The sequence below is a fragment of the Ctenocephalides felis genome, unplaced genomic scaffold (assembly GCF_003426905.1).
Source record: "Ctenocephalides felis isolate EL2017-DRISC unplaced genomic scaffold, ASM342690v1 CF-g0.4_SCAFFOLD_00763, whole genome shotgun sequence".
NCBI lineage: Eukaryota > Metazoa > Arthropoda > Insecta > Siphonaptera > Pulicidae > Ctenocephalides > Ctenocephalides felis.
Genome location: NW_020536917.1, coordinates 27,738 through 52,955, shown reverse-complemented (window position 1 = coordinate 52,955; position 25,218 = coordinate 27,738). Strand labels below are relative to the sequence as shown.

The 25,218-nt window shown below is 29.9% G+C and overlaps 1 protein-coding gene across 1 annotated transcript in view; it reads left to right on the top strand.

Moving 5' to 3' along the window:
• The first annotated feature begins 2,453 nt into the window (after window positions 1–2,453).
• LOC113368099 (insulin-like receptor) overlaps window positions 2,454–25,218 on the top strand; it is a 37,784-nt gene continuing 15,019 nt past the window's right edge. The window contains exons 1-16 of the mRNA XM_026609664.1: window positions 2,454–2,611; window positions 3,802–3,915; window positions 4,123–4,270; window positions 4,347–4,546; window positions 6,093–6,273; window positions 8,235–8,404; window positions 9,157–9,315; window positions 11,831–12,017; window positions 12,330–12,463; window positions 12,547–12,717; window positions 13,466–13,617; window positions 14,135–14,296; window positions 14,930–15,175; window positions 16,782–17,096; window positions 18,190–18,408; window positions 22,936–23,016. Coding sequence (XP_026465449.1) covers window positions 2,458–2,611; window positions 3,802–3,915; window positions 4,123–4,270; window positions 4,347–4,546; window positions 6,093–6,273; window positions 8,235–8,404; window positions 9,157–9,315; window positions 11,831–12,017; window positions 12,330–12,463; window positions 12,547–12,717; window positions 13,466–13,617; window positions 14,135–14,296; window positions 14,930–15,175; window positions 16,782–17,096; window positions 18,190–18,408; window positions 22,936–23,016 — 2,793 coding nt within the window. The 5' untranslated portion in view covers window positions 2,454–2,457. The remainder of the gene's footprint in view (window positions 2,612–3,801; window positions 3,916–4,122; window positions 4,271–4,346; window positions 4,547–6,092; window positions 6,274–8,234; window positions 8,405–9,156; window positions 9,316–11,830; window positions 12,018–12,329; window positions 12,464–12,546; window positions 12,718–13,465; window positions 13,618–14,134; window positions 14,297–14,929; window positions 15,176–16,781; window positions 17,097–18,189; window positions 18,409–22,935; window positions 23,017–25,218) is intronic.

Sequence of the window (25,218 nt, the reverse complement as noted above, 5' to 3'; positions counted from 1 at the left end):
TTTTTCTTTTCGCGTAAGTCGTCAATCATCTGCATTTCTTCTTCCCATTCCTTTCAGTACTTTTTTGCCTTCGACTACGACGTGTAGTAGGTACTCTTATTGCAGCACGGGTTCTTTCAGGATTGTGCTTAGTGGAGTCCTTTCTTCGGCCCTTTTCAGGACTTATTAATTTGAAGTGATTGTTGAATAACAACAGATTGATTTTGATCAATACTATTTATTATTATTTAATACAATTTGTGTATTGATTTGTCCTTGTTGGCCGCTGATGGATGAAGAAGCCTTTTGCTTCGATGGCCGTTTCTTTTATACAGGACGGAGGCGGCCATCTTGATGCGCGCGCATCACGCAGGGCAATCACGAGGTACGGCAGGGTCTTACTAATTGCAGGGCAGCACTTGGGTTCCATTTCCATTCGCTTCTCCAGCACCACATTTCAAAACTCTTCAAGTAGTTCTTGTCGGCCTTTCTTAGAAGCCGTGTTTCTGATTCGTACAGATGCTCCAGACATAGCTATGCTCCAGACATAGCACTTTGTCAGGCTTGGCTTTTGCGATCCTTGTGTCCTGATTTCTCTCGTGCAATATTCGTCTCATGGTCAGGATACTTTTCAAGTATTTGAAATAATCCACATCTTCCAATTCTCGATTTTCATCCTCAGGGGCTCATCTCTTTTTGTGATTCTCATCACTTTCGATTTGTCGACGTTGATTTCCATTCCGTATCTTCTTCGACGATTCCGCTCGTCATGTTTTGTAGCTCGGTTTGGTTTTTCGATATTACCACTAGATCATCTGCTTACTTTGAATCAGCCTGCGATCTCTCCAATCGACGTTATTAGATTTTAAAATTTCCTTTATCTGACTCCGTCAAAAGCTTTCTGCCATTCTATAAAACATCATTAACGTCGAGACATTTGTCTGACAATATTCCAATAGCATCGCTGATGCATCTTATTTTTCTTAAACTAAATTGGTCTTTGCTCAGTCGTATCGTAAGGATTTGGCGAATACCTTTCCAGGTGTGCGAAGTCTGCCTGATCGTCCTGCGGTCGCTGCACTTGTTCGTTTTGGTCCTTTTCTAAAGATCTATCATCGTGACATCCAGAAAGTCCTTTCGGTATATTCGCCCGTTTGGTATATTTGGTTCAACAGTTTGGTCAGTTTCCTTAATCCGTTGTTTCCCAGCTCTTTCAGCAGGCCTGCCAGTATTATGCTTATTGTGTCGTCATTTCCCGTTGCTTTCTTCTCATATCATTTATTCGTTTGATCGTTTTGATCCTTTGTCGTTTTCGTCCACCTCTTGTTCTTCGATCTCAATATTGATCAGGACGATTTTTTCTATTGTACAATTTTTTAATGTAAATATTTGTCTCACATGCTGAGAATTTTCATGTTGTCAGTCAACTTTATTTTCATTATCATCTTCATTTTTGTTTATATGCATGTACAGTTTTTATTTAAGTTTAAACTCGACTAAAAACACGTTTTCTTTTTTTATCTCTGGAGACATATTCAAGCATTTTTGAAATATGAATGTGGTTGAAATGACGAGTTCTAATGAAAATGAGTAACGTTATAAGAAGAATCTAATCTAATCGGGGCTAAGCCCGTCAAAATTCATGGGCTGAAGCCCATCCAGCCCATACGGTTTGGACGCCACTGTATATATATGATTAATTTCTTGGAGGGCGCAGCATCAAGTTAAAAATAAAGTGAAGATTTTTAAAACATCTTTATTTTTCCATACGTTTCGACGTAAAATTCTACGTCATCATCAGTGGTTTTGAAATTCTTAGATTAACACTTATACATTATCACATAACTTGTGAATAATTAATAATTGGAAACAAGCACTAAATGTCAGTGTTTACATTTTTTACAAAAAATAAATACCTATTTTATCGTTGTTTAAACATCAAATTTCGGGTATCATACCAATTTAACAATAAAATCCTGAAACATTTACTGTCCGAACGTAAAGTTAATACAAAGTTTACGAATCACGAACTAGTTGATACGTTTTCTTCCGAACATAGAACGGAAAAATCAAAATTTACATATCAAGAGATGCACCGCACATACTTCGATTATTTTTGGCAAGGTATGGCGAAAATATCAGAAGGTGTTGAAAAGTAATATTTATTTTTAGTATTCAGTATCAAATAATATTTACGTTGAATATTCTTACATACACTATAGTAGATTAATATTTAATATGTGAATTAAATAAATACTTTTTGTTAGTAACTATATATTTTACATAAAACAATAACAATATGTGTAATAAAATGCTATTTCCTTAAAATTTTATTTATATAATGGCATGAAATGACAATCTGCTTCTCCTTCAAACTTTTCTAATCGTTCTAACATTATATAATGCTAACTCCTTATAAATCTAATTATTTCATAGTTTCAAGAAAGGCGCTGCGTAACTGAACAAGAATGCCGTGAAATGCCTTCACCTAGAGGAGTAACACTACCAGAATCATCTAGTCCCCAGCATTACAAGTCTTTTGAAAAAAGTTGTATTCTTCTCTGCCCCAACAACTATATTCAGACTGAAAAACCTGATGGAAATTTGACTTGTGAACCATGTTCTAAAGAAAGTATGCGATACATCATAATTAATTTTCGCTAGCTCACCTATATATATATATATATATATATATATATATATATATATATATATATATATATATATATATTAGGGCGGGGCGATTTAAAGGTCACTTAGGAACATATGATTTTCGGATACTAGGGATCAAAATAAGATACTTTGCTGAAGAAACCATACCTCTGAAATGAATTCTGATGTCCAGTGTGTTGACCCAAAAATAAGGGCTGAATGTTGAAAAACCGTCACAGGGGATGAACCACGGGCATGGGTGAATCTCGGGAATTTTTCAAATTTTAACTCTTATTTTAGGGTGATTGCACGGAACATCAGAATTCATTTTACAGGTATAGTTTCTTCAGCAAAGTATCTTATTTTGATCCCTAGTATCCGAAAATCATGTGTGCCTAAGCGACTTTTTTTGACAAATCAAATCGACCCGCTCTAATATCAATATAATATATTATTTATTGCCAAAGTTTAATAATCGGGCATAGCATAAATAAAAAAACATTTTTTTTTTAAGAATCTATTTTACATCCATACATTTAGGCTATAATCCTAGCTTTTATTTAGTGGAAACTAAAAATAAAATTTAAAAACTAAAGCAACTGAATTGTTAAAAATGATAGAGTAAAAAGTACTTAAATTAGTTAATATTAGAATTAAAACAGAAAATTCAATAAAAAATGATATCAGAATATTGTAATGCGCTACACTATGTAATAAAAACATTAAACTTGCAATTAAACAATAATTCTCAAAATACCAACATAAAAATATCACAAATAGATTATGTGCAATATGTGGCGGTAAACTGGCTGAAGACATGATGGAGAAATGTTTTTTTAAAAAATATTTTTACTAAGATTCTCATGTGTGGATCTAATTGCTAACTACTAACTAATTGCGAATTTTTTTGCACATTTTGAATTTTTTTATTGTTTTGTGAGAAATTTAGAAATACTATCTAAATAAAAGATATTTCCTTCACTTATTGCTAAATTATGTATTTTAACTATATAAGGGAACTTTGGAATTTTAAATTTTTTTGAAAATTTTAAAATGTGTGAAAGTTTCATGTAGCAGTTCAACTGAAGAATATATATATATATATATATATATATATATATATATATATATATATATATAATATAATGTTGGTATATTTAATAATTTCAGATGACTGTAGGAGAGAGTGTAATGGTGGTGTTGTGAACAATATTGCTTCAGCACAACAATTGAAATATTGCACACATATACTTCAGAGCCTGGAGATAAAAATTATTGGAGCAAGTAAGTTGATATTCGTTAACAATAATTATACACAAAGAATTAAAATTGAACATTGTATATATAAGTGATTTGTTTTAAATTTAAAACATGATTTAAATAAATTTTAATATGATATGACTAGTATGATATACCATACAAATATTTAGTAAATGCTTCCATCCTTCTTTCCCCTGGAAAATTTAATTTATGGTAATATTTTATTTGCAGTAAATATTGTGAAAGAACTTGAGGAAAATTTGGCAATGATTCAAGAAATAAATGGATATTTGAAAATAGTTAGATCGTATCCATTAGTATCATTAAATTTTTTAAAGAGCCTAAAAAAAATTAGAGGATCTTCTTTAGATAATGGAAGGTAATGTTATTAAAATATTGCACCCTCAGCTTTTTTAGACTATATCTTTTCAATTTCTATTTATTTTCAATTTAAGGTACTCACTTGTGGTTATGGACAATGCAAACTTACAAGATTTATGGGATTGGAAAAAACATGGACCTATAGAGATCGGCAATGGTAGTTTATCATTTCATTTTAATCCCAAGTTATGCAAAGATAAGATTGATGAATTGAGAAATATGAGCAAAACGCCTCTTGAAATCGATCAGAATTCAAACGGAGATAGAGTTCCTTGTAAGTTTTTTTTTAATTCAGATAATATTAGTTTTCATAAATTTTGGGTTTAAGCTAGGCGTCGCTTTCTTTTTTTTAAAAAAATGTCTGTTATTAATGCATTATGTTTTCATTTGATTGAGAATTTTTCAAAATTCAATTTTGTATTGTGTATATTTTTTAATCATTTGGCGACTATGTCGCCAGGGTGAATCTTCCAGCAACCCTAGCGGTGACATATTGTCACTATGTATGTTGTATGCATAACGGAGACAGAGTTCCTTGTAAGTTTTTTTTTCAATTCAGGTAATATTAGTTCTCATAATGGAATACACACTACTGCGAATAGTATTTCTTAGTATTTCTGTCTTATTAGTATATTTTGGTCAAAATTTCGCATTGAGTTGCAGTTAGTGTTAGAAGTATCGAGGCTAAGTATCAATACCGAGTACTGAAAAAGTATGAAGCAAAGTATTAATGCTATTGAAAAGGTATTGTGCTAAAAACTTTTTAAAGATCATATTACTATAAATTCCATTGTTAAATATCAAAATATAAAAAAAAAAATCAAAAATTTCAAAATTCTCAAGCTTTTTAAAAAATGTATTTCTGGTACGGGAAGTTCCAGCTAATTTGCTTTGAGGCTCAATGCCATGCACCACTAGTTTATTAGTCCGATTCTATTCATTCTACTTGATGAGTCCTTATGAAAGCAATGAATATTCTCTTCTGATTTGTTAAGTTTGGCCAATCTCTATCAACACGCATTGTCCTTTTATCTATCTCTCTTTATCTGTTACACTTGTTGCCATAATAATCAATAATACTTGTTATCACATATCTAATATTCTTTTGTTATATTCATATGTCATTTATTTACATGTAAAAGTATTGAAGCATAATTATTTCAAATAATACTGAGCATTTACAATAAATTATTATTTTACCTGAAGAAGTATCGAAATCATATTATTAAACTTAAAACATTAATTAAATAATAATAAAGAACAAACTTAAATCTGAGTCTTTAAATCAATATATAGAATGATTAAAAAAAATTTGCTTGAACAAATGAAACAAAATTTGCTTTTTTTGTGTTCCACACAAATTGAATGTTTTTTATTCATTCAAATTTATTGATTCATGCTCCCGAAATCGTCGACGAAAAGTTACACGAACCTTTTCAAAGTGCACCGTCAATCCGCACATACATACACATACACAAATTTATTCTAATGTAAAATTTCTAAAAACTTTCTTTTTCGATATTTTCTGTGATTGCTGTAACTTACTTTAAGAAAATATTATGACATATTAAATCTTCATTATTAAACTTTCTTCATAAATTTTGATAAATGATTGTAATTCTTTTGCGAACTTTTATTAAAATTTTAGTATAAAAACTAATAACTAGCATTAATACATAAACCCATTTCCTTATCTACGCATAAACCTTTCAGAGCGGACCACTAATATTGATTAACTTTACATAAATTACATCATAATTTATTGTATATATCATAATAAACAAAATTATAAAAAAATAACTGATTGAAATCGATTTTAGGTAACGTAAAACGCTTAAACGTAACTATTGCTGCCATATCTCAGAAGGCTGTTTTAATAAAATGGGAACCATTTCCATATCCAGATCAACGTGTACTTCTAGGCTATGTGGTATCGCGCATGAAGGCTCGGTATCGAAATGTTACAGTATACGATGGTCGCGATGCTTGTGGTGGTGATGGGTAAGTAAATCATACGTACCGTTTGATGCAGTTAACTTTTATAAACTGAATTTAATTTGATCGAGTTTTTTTTTTGGAAAAAATTATAGAATGGCTTTTGAGATTCTTTATCACATATCTAGTATACTAAAGGAATGGATACGATAAAACTGTTTTATTTTCTCTCTTTAAAACTATTAAAATCTATTCGCATTTCGATTCGCATTGATTGAGAATAGAATGGAGAGGTACTGATTAATTTTTGCTAGGTTTGAGAGAAAGGACCGTCCAATTTGAATATTTCGTAAAACATTTCATTTGTAATGAAGAACTGATTACATTTTTGAAAAGACAGATCCAGCAGTTTCAGAGATCCAATAAAAAAGTAAAAGGATACCATTTGGCGGTCAAAATGATCATTAGACATACGCTCACCAATTCATCAATATTTTGTACAGATTTTAATAATATGTATGTACAAATTTTGTTTACATTTTGGGTTCCATACCAATATTTATGCGTTAGACTGCTATGTGGCGCTTACGTGCTTCGATATATCGGCTCTGGAACAGCTACGCAACGCGATTGCTTTGAGAAAAAAGTACAAAAAATACAAAAATTGCAGGATATAAAAAAAATCAAGATATAAAAAAACATTGTACAAGTTAATCAATTTTTTTCAAAGTTTCAAAATTTTCTAGAATCTATTTTTTCAATTTTTAGAAAATTTTAAAGTTTTTTTTGGTTTGACATGCACCACTATTTTCGTTTTAAAATCAAATATATATATATTACCAATTCAGTTCATAATGCGATTTTGATTATGAAATTCATATAGAAGTAGGGATCTTTTAAAAGTTCATATAAGCCATTTTTATCACATATTGGGAGATTTTGATGGATTTGCTTTTTAATATTGTACAGCACATAAAAAGTATTTTGTCAATTTATTACAAAATGAAGCTGGAGAGCTCAAGTGGAAGGGTCTGTCGCAGTTATCGCACTCGATAGAGTTTTCTCTTGACAGCTACGCCAACATCAATCTATTGCAAATCATGCCAAAATCGTTGTCTTTACTCAAAGAAACTGTAGAATTTCATCTTTTGCCTTTTTCACAGCTGATTGTGAAGTATTTTGGCCTTCTTGTAAACTTTTGCTGGTACTTGCAATTTTTGACCATGTGCTGCTTCTACTGCGACCTCTCTGTTTTTAGGGAATATATTGATGCGTTGACAAGATAATCTGCTAACGTTAATAGCAGCAGAAGCAACACGCTCCGATATTTTATTTATTTTTACTTCCTTCAAAGCAATAATCAATTGTTCATAATTCACCACTTTTTTATGAGTTTTTTTGTTTTTTAGGAGGTATTATGACTGCAGAGATAAAAATAAGTAAATAAGACATTTGATTAATTAATAAAAATACTTTACTATGCAAAGAACGGCATTGCGCAAGTGCCCCATATCTGTCCACAAATAGTGGCCCACTTCTATCTACAAACGCTTTTTTGCATGTGCATCCCACTAAAACACAATGTAAATAATCGGTAAAACTTACTTTGCATTACAAAGATTATATGTCTATATAATATATTGAAAATTTACTTGTATTTTTCTCGTGAAAATTCGATGACAAATCACTTAAGAGCGTGCGACGGTAAAAACTTTCTCGGCGAAGTTCTTAGCGCGTTTCTCTGCACAGTGCGAGAGTAGGTTTATAACCTCCAAATGCTTTTTAAAATTGAGCAAGTATCAAAATATGATAAATATGTACGCGGTTTGACATACATGTCACTAGTCTCAAGGTTATTCGGGTGGCCCTCTTTAACCTGTGGCCCATGTCTGTCCACCGCACCCTACTCTGATTACTAAAACTAGTTTGAATAAAACAAATGCTATGCTATTTTTGTATATTAGCAAGCCGCTTGAAGCTCTCGATTTATGAACAAACTAAATAAATCTTATAAATAAACTTTTCAGATGGATTGTCGAAGACGTAGCTAATCAGCCTCAAGCAAGTGAATTTCTTCACATATTTACACATCTCGAATCCTACACTCAATATGCTTTCTACGTTAAGACGTACACTATAGCTTCAGCTGTAGAAGGTGGCCAAAGTCCGGTTCTTTATTTTACAACCTTACCCGATCGTAAGTATTTTTTCTTATAATAATCATATACGAAATTTTTCTTCTATATGTTATTTGTCATGATATATAGACGCTTATTGAATGATTTTAGTAAGTGTTATAACTTTAATATTTTTTTATTAAATATAAGATTTATAAATAATATTTTTAATTTCTGAATTTATTTATAAATATTTAGCAATTAATATTTATAGATTATGTTCATAATATCTATAACTGACATGCAAGAATTTTATCAGAAGATTGAATAATGAACTAATAAACGTCAATTTAATTTCTTTAACGTGAATTAACGTATTAATTAATTAAAGTTGATTTTGACTACCACGATTATTATATTTTATCAATATCAGAGTTTTATAACAAATTTTTATATTTTTATACACTCTCATTAGACATAATTGTGAGTCAAAGAATTCATAACTTACCAAAGTATTTTGTTACCAAAGTATTGTGTATAAAGTCTACTTGTATATATATTATGTATTAATTTTCAAATTTTATATTGGTAGAAAGTTATGAAATTTTCAGTATTATATGCGTTTATATAAATAAATGAATGTATTTTAATTAAAAAATTGAGTGTTTCATATTCTACTTAACATGGTAATGTTATTTATAAATATTCTTTAGATTTAAACTACATGAATGAACTAAAATATGTGCATGCATATAATAACCACACAAAAAAAATAGCATTTTCTTAAAATTCACTATCAATCTAATATAATATCTTTAAACTTGATTTACAGAGCCAAGCCCACCTCAAAAAATGACGGTACATTCAAACTCAAGTTCTGAAATTGTTGTCAAATGGGAACCTCCAATAACACCGAATGGAAACGTAACTCATTACATTATCGATGTTAAATATCAACCTGATGTCAACGACAGAAATTATTGCAAAGACGGTTAGATTTTTTTCGATATTATATATATATATATATATATATATATATATATTTGTTAAAACAAAAAACTTTTTAACAGGCATCCATCCAGATAATAATAGAAAGAAAACTAAGTTTCTTAAAATAAATTTATGAGTTTAAATTTTTGCAATGTCTTTACGATTCGTAAGTTTTTGAACATTTTGGAATACCTTACAAAAATGAATGCGTGCGTGTGTGGATACAATTTTCGTCTACGTTTTTGGGAGCACGGATCAACCTAAAAGTTCCAGCAATTTTTCCTAAGATTCGATGTAATGCGCCACTAGTTATTTTTATATTTTGGTAACATGTAAAACCAACTTTCTCATGAAAACCTTGAAAGATCAAAATTGAAGAAAATGTGTGATCCGTAATTCCGAATCGATCTTGAAAACTCAAAAACGGTTTGAGAATTATTGGTTGGAAATCGTGCTGATTAGTTTTTGGTAAAGATCGGCCGGGCCGCTTTCTTGTAATACATTGTTATATTTTTTCGACGATTTATATTATTTTTATTTGACGATACCATGGTCTTATAGATTATACTATAATATTACGGCTCTACGACAAGTCCTTTAATTTGAAAAAAAAATCGTTTTTCGCGTTTGTCAAAATTAGACGTTTCATCAACGTTTGCTCAAAGACGTCTGAACCGATTTGAAAAATTTAAAAGCCATTCGATGTATTTCGACGTGACTTATCGTTTCTCAGTTTTCTGCGACGATCGGCCGAGTCATTTCTTTAAAATTTTCATAAAAGTGTAAAACATTTTGTCCACGCTCACAATACTGAATCGATTTTCAAAAATCAAAAACTGTTCGAAAGATATTGGTTGGGATTCATACTGATTAGTTTTCAGTAAAGGAGCCATTTTCTTGTAATTAACTAGTGCAATTTTTTTGAGATTTTTATGAAACATTTTTTTGACTCTAGTCTAACTTTTTTATGATTCTAAAGAATTTACAAAAATATTACGGCCCTACGACGAGCAGTTTAATTTTAAAAATTCATCAAAGTTTGAAAAAATATTATTGAAAGAAAATTCAATTGGAAATCGCAAAGTTTAGATTTAATTGAAAGCGAAAGTTGAAAGTGTTATCTAACTATCTGAATCTTAATTTTGGTTTATTATGTTAATTATTACACATTTTGGGAAGTTCATCCAACTTGGCTTAAGGCAAAATGCCACTTTCAACTAATTTTTTAATGTATTGCTCATTTTGATCAATGATCTTTTCTTATCTTTGAAGCACAATCATAATCCCACATTCATAAAACTATTAATAAGAAACTGAATCCGGTACAATTTGACACCATCATCGTTATCGAAATTTATACCATTCACGGAGTTTTCTAGAGATCGAAGCAGAAAGTAGTCTGATGTTGTGTAAGATCAGGACTATATGGTAGATGTGGAAAAACATTTTAACTAAGCTCCAATATTTTTTGTCGAGTGGCGATATCTTGTCATGATGTAATATAAAGTCTGTTCGATATGTCCATTTGGGCTGCTTTCGTTCAACTGCATTGTTTAATTTCGTTGGTAGTCCAATGTAGATATCAGAATTGATCATTCGATTAGATAGAAGCTAAGAGTTCAAAGTAGTTAATTTCTTTGTGATCCTAAAAACCCGATAACAATGTCTTCATCAGTTGGCTATTCAGGTAGTTCTATCTCGTTTACCTGATCCGAAACGATTATTGTTTTGATGGATTGTCAACAAATGCACTACCAGAGCATTTTTCATCTTTAAGTGAAAAATCACAGAACGTGATTTGGCCAAGCAATTTTGACACAACTGGTTTTTATGGCTTCGTCACCATAAACTCCACACTTTTTGTGAGCTGCGATGTCTTGCGATTTTTTTCTCTTTGCAGAAATAGAAAAGCAGAATATGACGAATATGTTTGTTTCGATTCTCTATTTTTCAGCGAACGCCTAATAATAACTACTCAACAGATCAAAAGGTGAATTGCCAACATCATTGAGACTATCTAAGATATACAAGCCGACAGATATATAGGTAAACAGATAGACACATCGAACGATATACAGGTTGACAGATAGACAAATAAACAGCTAGATCTAGGTATAGTTATAGCCAGATGGAAAGGTAGACAGGTAGACATATGCAAAGAATGACAGGTAGACAGATTGCATGATAGAGAGGTGGAAAGATAGGCATGCAGATATGTAGATAACTAGGCAGACTGGCGTACAAGGTAACAGGTATATATGTAAACAGGTGGACAGGTAGACAGGTAGAAAAGTAGGTGGGTAGAGACTTAGACAGGCTTAGGATTTTTTGCAACAGTAGAATGATTAAATTAAAAACAAATTTTATTTTTTTCTTTCTAAATCGAAAATAACGAAAATACATTGAATGATTTCTTTAGTTTTAATTTTTTTGTTCGCTTTACGCTGTACAACGCCTCTATATTAAAATTTTGGAAGGAAATAATACTACATTACATGAGTGTTTTGTTGTTACAGCTATAAAAGTGGCAGATATTAAGCCGATAGTAAAAGAAGAAATATTTCCCGCAAGTTCAGATAACACTTGCAATTGTTCAAGCAACGAAATTGAGAACAAGCCTAAAATAATCGGGCAGGCTGAAGCTGATAATAGCATCTCATTTGAAGACCAATTGCAGAATCAAGTCTATATAAAATATGAGAAGTAATACTTTGTATATATCTATCTGCTTGATTAACCATATTCATAGGAAATTTTGAAAAAATATGCTATAGTTCAATACTCAATAGTAATTACTATTTGTGCTGCATTGACATTTTGTTATTATAACTTGAATGGTAACTCGAGATTAAACTTGTGCTAAATTATCTTGTTTTAAGGTTCAATATATAATAGTTGATAGTCTTTGTTCATTGAAATATCATATCATTTCAATTTTACCATATTTTAGCATAATTTGAATAATAATTATTATAAAATGGAAATTTCTAAATTTTAATTATTAATCTTATTCAGGCCAAATCCGGATCGATATAAACGAATGATTTTGGATTCGGATGTTCAATTGGCTAAAGAAAGATATTCTGAAGAATCGCAGAGAAACTATATGATAGAATCAAATGCAACATCGAGTGCAAATCCAAATACAAGTAAGAAAATAGCCATTACAATTTAAAATAATCATTTTATTATTTACTTACATGAATGTAATATATAAAAATGTTTGACATAGGTATTCATCCACAAATCAAAACGAACGGCACTTCGTTTGTGATAAAAAATTTGAAGCACTATGCTCTGTATAGCATAAGTCTGCGCGCATGCCGGGAAAGAGTAGCTGCAGATAAGGATAATAAACTTTGCAGTGAAAGCAAAATGAGAAATGAAAGAACTCTCAAGCTCGGTATTTCTAAAACTTATATGGATAACTAACAAAACTCTCACATTTAGTGTATTATTTTTTTATTTACCTAATATATAATTATAATAGGACAAACTTTATAAAATTAATCAAGATGCAATAAATAAATTTAGGAAAAAGGTTTAAGTTCAAAAAAGTCTCATTGAAAACGTCTAATGTAAGTGTAAATTTTTAAAAGGAAAGTTCAATGATACTCTAATACCTAGAAATGATTGAGTTGATTAGTGAAAATTGTTGAATTTTACAAATTCTGTCATAAAAGTTTAATCGCTATTTACAAAGAATTGCTTATCAATAACAAATATATGTGATTCAAACAAATTCAATTTAGAGCACATGTAAATCGATTTTAGCTGTTAATCATACTTTTTATAGTTGCATATACTTTTTTTTTAATATGAGAATTTATGAGTAATCTCTTTGAGTGATATTTGCTTATAAGAAAAATTCGAACCATTTATTCTTAATTGTAAATTTTTGTTATTTATGCGCAATTAAATTATATTATTTATATTTTCATTTGCATTAAGAGAAAAATTTTCACTTCACAATCACACTTTTTTTTCAGATCAAATATGACATATCTGACCTGGTGTTTTACAATATTTGTGTTCAAATGTTTAAAATTTAATAAGAGTATCTTATTAACAGTTACATTATTTAATATGCTTCAAACAAAGCAAATCTTGAACATGCATGTTAATAACTTGCTTCTCAATTTTTTTTTCAGAGGGTTCTGATGATATAACTGTATTTCGCGCACAAGTTATTTCTACAAATCAAAGTCTGGGCGAAGTAGTAGCTTCATGGGAAGAACCCAAAGAGCCTAATGGTCTAATATATATGTACCAAATAGAGTATAACCGAGTGGATTTAATTGATGTAAGACATAATGTATTTATTGTCGCAATAATTTAAAAATGAAATTGATTCTTATGTATGTTTTTGTCCAAATATTTTTTTTTATAAAAACAATGCAGAGCATACTGATTTTCATGTTATGAAACCACCTTAGCATAAAATTAAAGTATTTTATAATTTTGCAAGCAATGCAAATATTATTATATAAAGTGCCTAATTTTTTTTACTTATATTTTGAGTGAAAATTTTGATGAGCATGCATAATGACTAACTGAGCATAATAGTACCATGTTTTTGTTTTGCTTACAAATTTTGGCTATTGTAACTTTGAAAATTGTACTTTAATGACAGCATTTTACTAATATCTTTTACAAATGGTTATTCAAAATTATTTTTACAATTATTTTTCTGCAAATATACCTGTTATTCATTTGACTTGACTTACTTGTTAATGTTTTCTTTATATAATATATTCATACCTAATCATTTATGCCATTCATTTATATAAATATATCTAAGCACTTTTTAATCTTTTAAGGCAAAACCTGTTCCAATATGCGTGACACAGCAAGATTTTATAGACAGGAATCGTATGTATGCAATTAAGAATTTAACTCCAGGAAATTATAGCATTCGTGTAATGGCCGTCTCAAAAGCTGGAAATGGAAAATATTCCGAAATGAAATACTTTTTGATAATGGTAACAGTCTTTATATTTTTTTTATTAACATTATTAAAATGAAAGTAAATAAAAGACCTATATAAAAATTTGTGAATATATTACATATTAATATTCAAAATTAACGAGATTTTTTTGTTGTTTTAAATAGAGTAATTAAATAAAGCAGAGTTATGAAACATGAATGGTTCACAAAAATTACAGATTATTTTAGCAAGAGTAACTTACAATTACAATTTACTTCGAGCGTAAAATATTCAATTACTTTATTTAAAACAAAAAATTACACTGTTCAAGACAAGTTAATGTATAAATGGTAGTGCTGAATTATGTGCTCTGTGTACATCTACTGATGTAAGACACCATAAATGTAGTCACTGATGATGATGAAAATTTAATATCAAAGTGTTTGGAAAAATTAAGAACTAATTTTCAGAAGTTTCTTTCATTTATTGTATTGCCTGAGGATAACTTACTATATATATATATATATATATATATATATATATATATATATATATATATATATATACGTAGAGACCATAAATAGTAATGCAAAATCACACTGTCATCAAATTAATATAAAATTTGTTAAAATTATTTTGAAGTTAAAATGAACATTATTCGACATAATGAAACATGTTTTTTTTGTAGGAACCATCTACTGGCCTAACTTCTGGCGAAATTGTTGGATATACTTTTCTTGCACTACTTCTTTCATTTATATTATCCATTTTGGCATATTTTGTGCACAGAAAGTATTTTTCTCCGCCTAGCATTAAGTTAATCACTTCTGTTAATCCTGAATATGTCAGTATGCAGTACCAACCTGATGAATGGGAAGTTCCCCGAGAGAAAATAAAATTGATAAGGGAATTGGGTCAAGGCTCTTTTGGAATGGTATATTAATATACTATACTATAATATATATATAATAATAATAATAATATCAATAATAAATAGTAGTCTGCAGGTCCTTGGTATGAGAACACAAATCAATGATTTCCTTCCTCTCCCTTATTTGTAATTATTATTACCATTTTATTACTATTAAATAATGACCATGCATTACTTTTTATTCATTTTTATGCATTTTTCTTTCCAAACTTCTATTTGCATGCTTCCTGGTCTTCTATATTTTCTATAACAATTTTATATATATATATATATATATATATATATATATATTTATTTATATATATATTTTGTATGATTCTGAATTTGATGTTGACATATGTATTAACAAAGTCTAATAATCGGGCATAACATCAATAAAAAACATGAATTTGTTTCAAAAATTTATTTTAATCCATACGTTTCGGCTATAATCCTTACGTTTCGGCCTTCATTCAGTGGAAACTAAAAATAAAATTAAAAACTAAAACAATTGAATTGGAGTGAAAAGAAAAAATAAAATAGTAAATAGTACTTACAATTAGTTGATCTTAGTGTTAAATTGGAAAATTTTAATAATCCATGGTATCAGGATATGGTAATGCACTACACTATGTGTTATAAACATTAACTTGAAATTACACATAATTTTCACAAAATACTAATTTTAAAAAATCACAAATAATAGTGTGTTATTCGTAGACTGGTTGAAGATGTAATGGAGAAATACATTTTAAAAAAATTGCGAATCCTTTCAATGTTTTTTATTGATGTTATGCCCGATTATTAGACTTTGTTAATATATAAATATATATATATATATATATATATATATATATATATATGTGGAGGTAGTAGTCCATATGTTATACCAAAATGATCCAATATGTAGTCATAATAAATTCCAGGATATATTAAGTTTTATATTTGGTTTATTTTACGTAAGATTAATATTGACGACACTATGTGTTATCATATTGATCGTTTATAAAATGTGATTGGTATTTTTGTATTTACAATTGAAAAGAAAAGGTTTCAAGAATTATAATTTTGGCAAATTAGACTAGGGAGACAAATGCGAGATCAGATCTGACACTTGAATTATTTTGTTTCCTCCGTGCTGTCACTATATGAGCCTATCTGTCCAGTAGAAATGCGATGCGTGTTGACAGGCCGCTACATATATATATATATATATATATATATATATATATATATATATATATAGCTAGCTGGCTCGGCAAACGTTGTTCAGCACTAAAGAAAAATTCCAAATAATCTTTTGTATAAAAAATAACTAACTGGTTATGAATGTAGAAGTATGTATAAATTAAATGGATGGTTTACCTATTGCAGTGCAATTGCCATATGCTTGCTTGCATAATCTAGATCTGATATTCAAATTGAATTGGCACATTTTGATATTCAAGTTTTTTAAATATTACTGTAGGTGCCCGATCACTTGTTGCTGTGTTCTGCATATAAATAAAAATCATATCATTATGAACATTATTATCTCAATGTTTCATTCACATAGCGCAATCAGGATTAAATCAATATTACGTTGACTTTATCTTATTTTATTTATGTCTGACGTATATATTTTATATAGGTGTACGAGGGTATAGCTTGCGATTTAGTACAAGGCAACAGTGAAATCAAATGTGCGATTAAAACTGTGAATGAGCACGCCACGGATCGCGAGCGCATTGAGTTTTTGAACGAGGCATCTGTCATGAAAGCGTTTGATACTGCCCATGTGGTACGCCTGCTTGGAGTTGTTTCCCGTGGTCAGCCTACTTTAGTGGTTATGGAATTGATGGCCAATGGTGATCTCAAAAGCTATCTTCGCTCTCATCGTCCAGATAGTGATGTGTATGATCCGGAGATTTGCGTACAACCACCAACACTTAAGAGAATTTTACAGGTGATTTATAAACATTTACCAATTCAAGGCATGATGATGTAAAATATTGGATACTGAATAATAATCAGTATCCAGTGATATAATCAAATATAATCAGTGATTATATTTAGTATAAATATATTATAACATCTTGTGTCTTTAACTGCTTTTATATGATTTTTATTGCTATTCCCTCGAGAAAAAACGTCGAGAAAATATAAAATACCCATGGTTATTTTATTCGAAACATTCTCGTTCAGTATGTTTTTTGATTGTACGGTACTGTAAATTCTATATAAAATCAGATTTTTAATAATAAAAAATGTAAAAATCTTTTATTTATTATGGAAGCCTAAGTTGAGTCAATGGAAAACATTTAAAATTTATGGCCAAAATGTAAAAACTGTATTTGAAAAGGTAAAATAGTTCGAAGTGCTTAACTAAGGTCTAAGAATTTTCATTATTTGTTCAGAGACGAAAATTTGGTTGCAAAAAGAGAAATAATAAAATATCTGTGAATAACTATAATTTGACGTTCATATGTCCATTTACTATTTTAACATCTAATTAACTAACTATCATTTAACTCTAATTAATTTTTATGATAATTTTTTTCTCGATGCAAGAATTGTTTACTACCTCTAACTAAATAATACCCATTTTTGCATAAATAAACGGATTTTAAAAGAAAATGCAAATATATGTTTTATGAAATGACTTATTTTGATTTTGCCGTTTGAAATTTTGAAACAATGTTTGAAAAACGTTCACGAGATTAATGGACGGTTATTTATATATTTGATTGTTCGTTTATAGTGATAGTGATGATTAATAAAATAGTAATTTATAAAATAGGCGAATGTTTCAAGTTTTATATTTTGTAAAAATGTTTCACTATTATTGATGATCGCGAAATTAGAAAAGATAATTATAGAACATAGTAAAATCAAAGCCAGGGAAAGATTTTCACGAGGGCATTCATTAAAGAGTTGTAATTCATTAATGAATCTGAAATGTAGAGGAAAAGTGCATGTGTTGATTGAGTTTTCTATACTATTTTTATTGAGTTGTATAAAATATTTCTATATGTTATATTTATCTGTTCGTATTACAGATGGCTATTGAAATAGCTGATGGAATGGCATATCTTTCAGCAAAAAAATTTGTGCATCGAGATTTAGCAGCTAGGAATTGCATGGTTTCAGAAAACCTAACTGTAAAGATTGGAGATTTTGGTATGACGCGAGATATTTATGAAACAGATTATTATAGGAAGGGTACCAAAGGTCTTCTGCCTGTGCGCTGGATGGCACCTGAATCATTAAAAGATGGTGTAAGTTGTTTTATATTTTTATGAATTTTTTTTTCGAAGCAAAAATGTTTCACTTTTCTGCTATTTATAAAGATACGGCTAGACCGATCGTCTGATAAACAATAGTCCTCATCGAGATACATCAAATGGCTTTTAAATTTTTGAAATCGGTCGAGTCGCTTTTGAGAAAATATCGATTTACGACAAACAGTCTGTTCACATGCACGCACACACACACACATAAACACATACACATACACATACTTTTCTCAAATTTGATTTCGTTCGATTCAGAATGGCTTGAAACGTCAAGAAAACATAAAATTAGCGAATCGGATTTTTTTATGAAAACATAAACTTCTCCTTCGGGAAGCTTATAAATCTGTCACCCAATGAGCAGTCTACAAAACTTCTCCAGTTGTGTAAAAAACGTTACCATTAAATTAAATGAATGATTAAATAATATAAAACTACGTACATGATATATGTAGTCGTGTCAGTATTTTCTTATAGCAGATGCTTAATATTTCGTAAAATAATGTATTAAGTTTCTTAAAAGAATGTTTTGATGTTTTAAACGAAATTGAACATAGCAATAAATTCATGCACAGAACTGACTTACAAAAATTTGCCGAATTATATAAAGTCATTGAAATTAGTAATAATGGATGCTTTTAAAATGTACAAGCATGGGTCTACGCATTATAATTACACATTATTTAAATGTGTTTGAAATTGTGAATTCAATTGAAAATCGCAATGTTCAGGTTTAAGTGAAAACGAAAACATGATTTTCGAAATAAATAGTTGAAAATTTTATCTGAATACCTAGATCCCAATTTCTGTTGATTAAGTCAATTATTACTTCTATCGGGAAGTTTTTGCAACTTACCTTAAGGGGTTAGGGGTACTTGCAGGCACGAAATAATGAGTGTTTTCAGTATTTCTTTTTGGTTATTAAACGATGTTTTTCTACAAAAATATTAATACAGCATTATTATACAATGTTTTGACTTGATGTAACAAAAATTTCAGAAGAAAAAAATCAATATTCCCAAAGTTATAGCTGTTTTTGTTGACCCTGTTTCGAAAAACGGTCCTGGCGGTGACCATCATAACTCCTTGGATATTCATCTAAAATCAATCAAATTGAAAAAATAGTTTTATGAATAGTTAATCCCGGGCCGGATCGAAGGTTTTCTTTTTTTTGCAAAAATTAACAAAATGGCAGCATCAGAAAGAAAAAATCTAGATTTTTGGGTAAAAAATCAACAGTTAATTGGTCTTAAAAAATTCAAATTTTTGAAAAAATAAAAATCCTTCGATCAGGCACGAGTTTATTATGTATTCTAGAAGCTGTATAAATTTCATTAAAATCTACTAAGCGGTTTTTGAGTTACAGTGGTCACCGATTCAAGAAACATAGTTTTGAGAAAAACGCGTTCAAAGTTTTACATTGGATTTACGTACAGAAATACGAATTATTAATTTATTTACACCGAGTCATCTATTCCTGTGCCATATAACAATTCTTCAGTCATTGTGGAAGTTTCCAAAATTTCCATTTGGTGTTGCCTACGAAGCATTCTGCCCTCCCGTGTCGTCTCGTGGGCGCGCTGATCTGCTACTTTCACACGTGCAGCATTCAATTTTTCAGCATACCAATGGGAATTATACCCACAATTAGGTCCTAGGGTACCCATAATCAATAGTAATGATTATGTATATGTATTCGGCAATGTGTACGATAGTAGAACTAGTATTCACGGTTTTTAGACTAGTTGGTTGAAGCTCTTAATTTTTCCTGATTATGGATTCAATCTTGAACTACACATTTTGAAAGTAAATTATCATTGCTGACATCGTTTTCAATCGGTTTAAAAGCTTTTAAAACATCAGGATGTGAGGGAGAATAATCTTGAGTATAAGTATCGAGCTCTCCACTTGCGTCAACGCGCTGGTAAGGGTCCAATAACTCAAAAGTAATCATCGGATCAACTTGAAATTTTCAGAGAACATTTTCAAGATATTACACTTAATGAAAATGCAAAAATATAAAAATCGATTTTTCAGAAATTCCAAGTACCCCTAACCCCTTAAGACAGAATGCCAATTTCATAGTTAGTATTTCTTTTTAATATACGCGATAGTATTTCTTTTTAATTAAGCCTATGGTGAGTCTGCTATGAAAATAACAAGTGTTTACGAGTGGTATAAGCGTTTCCAAGATGGCCGCGAAGACGTTGAAGATGACGAACGCTCCGGTCGACCCAGCACGTCAACAAACGATGAAAATGTGAAAGAAGTGGAAAAAATGGTTATGAATGATCGCCGAATCACAATTAGAGAAGTTGCTGATGAAGTTGGCATATCAATTGGCTCATGTCATAACATTTTTTCAAATGTTTTGGGCATGAAACGAGTGGCAGCAAAATTCATTCCAAAACTGCTAAATTTTGACCAAAAAAGCAATCGCATGAACATCGCTCAAGAGCTGTTAAATGACGTCAACAACGATCCAAGTTTGCTTGAAAGGGTCATAACTGGTGATGAAACATGGGTGTACGGTTATGATGTCGAAAACAAAGCCCAATCGTCCCAATGGAAGAGCCCAGGTGAGCCAAGACCGAAAAAAGCACGTCAAGTTCGATCGAATGTCAAGGTTTTGCTTACTGTTTTCTTTGATTATAACGGCATAGTGCATCAAGAGTTCTTACCACAAGGTCGTACGGTTAATAAGGAGTATTACCTTGAAGTGATGCGACGTTTGCGTGAAGCAATCCGAAAAAAACGCTCCGATTTATGGAAAAACAATTCATGGCTGTTGCACCACGATAACGCACCTGCTCACTCGTCGTTGCTTGTTCGTAATTTTTTGGCCAAAACAATACCGTAGTCATGCCCCAACCTCCATATTCACCAGATATGGCTCCGTGTGACTTTTTCCTATTCCCAAAGTTGAAGAGACCCATGAAAGGACGGCGGTTTTCCTCGATTGAAGAAATAAAGGCCGAATCGCTGAGAGTGCTCAAGGACATATCAAAAGTGAATATCAAGGGTGCTTCGAAAATTGGAAAAAACGCTGGCATAAGTGTATTATATCTGGGGGGGACTACTTTGAAGGGGACCACATTAATGTAGACGAATAAATAAATATTTTTTTGAAAAAACGAAAATTCCGGGTACTTTTTGAACAGACCTCGTATATGTATATTAAAAATATGTTTCTTTTTAATATATATATATTACGTAGAATACTACGTAGAATGTACAAAACTAACTTGAATAAAATTATTTTTATATGAAAAATATAGCTAAAAACTCAGAAAATGAGATTTTTTTCATGTGTCTGGAAACTTTTGGCCTGTACTGTACATATTAGTTTTTTCTTAACAATTACTATTTTAATGTACACCTAAGTCTGTTTTTACACGGTCTTTTTGTACACGGTTTTGATATAACACGGTTTGAAAATTGAATATTTTTAATTTTTTTACACGATTATATTTTATTTAGCACGATTTGAAATTTTATGTACTTAAATTTTGTTTGTCAAATTTAATTTTTGCGAAGTATGTTCATATCACAAAAAAGTATTTATGAAAGAAAAAAGTCTGAAACCATCGATAGTATCGATAGTTTGCGAACACTAGCTTAAAGATTTAAGTGAATTCCCTTTTAGCGCGTACAAACAATTTTTACTGGTCAAAGCAAATGTGAATAGCGCTAATTTAGGGAAATTCCCTTTATGTGCATACAATAAAATTTACTGGTCAGAGCAATTGAAACGTGTTGATATTTTGTGAACTGTCAATGCAATAAGACGTGTTTGGTAAAGAAATTTTTTGCAGGCAAATTTGATTTACCATTAAATTTAATTTTAACGCATTAAGATACAAGGTAAGCCAAAAAATATTTGTATTTATTCAGTTATTTATGTTTTTTAATTTTGTTAAATATTTTATGTATCCCTAAAAGGAAATGTCAGATATAAAACTAAAACGGAAGGCAATTTCTTTGGAAACCAAGATTAAAATTTTAGATCGCCTTCGAAATGGAGAAGGCTCAACTGCTCTTGGTAAAACGTTCGGTTTAAATGAAGCTACAATAAGAACTATAAAGAAAAATTAAATTGCAATTTACCATCCAAAACCAAAAATCACCCATTTTTGTATAAGATCAATGTCTTTTTTTACATGTTTTTTTTTACACGGCTTCTTCTGGAACCAATCTACCGTGTAAAAACAGACTTATAGGTGTACTGTATTTTACTGTTATATTTCTTTTTAATATATAGTTATATATATATATATATATATATAGAAATATATAGATATATACATATATATAGATATATATACATATATATATATAATATATATATATATATATATATATATAATAGGTTGTCAAATATCTCCCTTCGCCTTTTTGTATTATAAACCAAGAGCAAAAAGCGGAAGGGAGACATTTGACAACCTAATATTAGTTTTTTTCTTAACAATTACTATATTTTACTGTAATATACTATAGCATTTAAAAATTTAGGTTTTCACAAGCAGTTCCGATGTTTGGAGCTATGGTGTTGTGTTGTGGGAAATGGCTACATTAGCTTCTCAACCATATCAGGTAGGATTTTGTGTGATTTTTTTTGTATTTTGTTTTTGTCTCTAAAGATTATTCATTAATTTATGGAATAATGTACTTGTGCATTAATTGACACTATTGAAACATAATTTAAATATTTTAAATACAAGAAAAAAATATTTACAATTATTTATTTCACGTTTTGACACTTCATGTTTTTGTCATCATTCAGAAAATCATTCGCTGATTATGATAGATAATTAATTAATCGAAAAAAATTGCAAATTTTTATTTTGTAATGTTTATATGTTTCGGTGCTTACTGTGAAATTTTAATTAAGAAAAATCTATATTTTGTATTTTGTTTTTCTTGGTCTGGTAAGTTAAATGATGTAACATAGTGTTGAAACTCTTAAATAAAGAAGTTCAATATTATTCAATTGTTTTAATTCGTAGAATTGGCTATCAAATATGTTTCATCGTCGAAACAACAGAAAATATATAGATTAATTAAAAAAAAACTTTTACTTGTGTAAATAGTGTGCAAAAAAAGTTTTTACAAAAAGGGTTCTATTTGTTCATATTTCTAAATTTATATATATATATATATATATATATATATATCTTGAGGATTTTTTGTTCGACGTTGAAACATATTGAAATGAATAAAACAGCCAATGCGTCGAATGTAAAGAATTTATTTTAATTTTTTATACATTTCGAGACTAGATGTGTCTCATCATTCAGCTAAAAGAAATTTATATTTTAAAGAAAAGTTATTATATATATATATATATATATATAAAACTAATTATGCACTAGATACTATTATTAAAGATAATTCTTGATTTAAGGGATTGTCAAATGATCAAGTTTTACGTTACGTGATTGATGGCGGTGTTATGGAAAGACCCGAAAATTGTCCAGACCAGTTATATGAGCTGATGCGCCTTACTTGGCAGCACAAACCATCAGCAAGACCATCTTTCTTTGAACTTGAGACTTTGTTGCATGCAGATGCCAATCCTGAGTTAAGAAGATTTCATTTTACCATTCTCCTCAAGGTCAAGAAGCGCTGATAAATATGCAAAATACAAGTAAGAACTTTATACGTTATAGGTGTACATATAATAACTATTGAATATTGTGGTAGATATGTATCATAAAAATTCAGATAGAGTTGAATATTTTCATTAATCCATTGTATTACAAAATATATTTTATTTCCAACATTTCAGTTGATTGTTATTATGAGTTATTTTACCCAGATTGGAATTGTATGTTTCATGTCGATATTGCTGCTGCTTCACACAATCATACAATATAAGGGTGGAATGTTTTCTATTTATTTTTCCATTGAAATAAAATCATTTTAGTACAATCGAATTAAAATATCATTTAATTACAACTATATATAGATTATGATGCACTGCTGTATCTACAATTTATTATTCACAATGGCATAATGCTCTGATATCTTGTATACCATTTTAATGTACGCCGTGCTGCCAAGCTATTCTATCAGCAATACAGTGTCCTTTACGCATCAGAACAGAATTCAAAGTTTTGTTTTCAAAGCTTCTCAAGTTAAATGGTATTCACGTTATTATGTTTAAGAAATATCTTTGCGAAAATTTGCAATCGAAATCGGAGCGTTTGAACAATTGTTAAATCTGATTGTATAGCTTAAAACATTCTAGTTTTCTATCTTAGTTTTTGTATGTTAAGTTTACATATTTGCCTTATGACATTATTTTCTAAATATTTTTTATGTGCAAATTCATTAATATTACTATTTATAAAATAGTTTTAGTCAATGACGATCCATCCACGCCTTTGCATCACACCGAAGATGATGAATTTCAGTCCGAGAGTTTGATGTAAAGAAAACGGCCAACAAATGCCAAAACTGATCTAATGGAGAGACTTCTCTCGAGACATGAAATGGATACAACATTCAGCTTAGATCAAAAGGTAGGTTCATATCAGGACAGTATGAGTTACATAGTTCTACACCAGGCACATTTTTTATGGACATCGGGATAGGGAATTCTCTGAAGATGCTGGTAGTTTATTGGGTCTCGAAGTCCTGCTTTCTATTCCATAACGAACAAAAGTAATGCAGTGTCTCCTGAGGGCGGCCGTAAAGATTCTGAGGAAGAAGAAATGCAATTCTCGACAACGGCCCCCATGTTGCTTTCAAATGCTAATGGATATATCATGGGAGCAATAACTTCTAAAAATG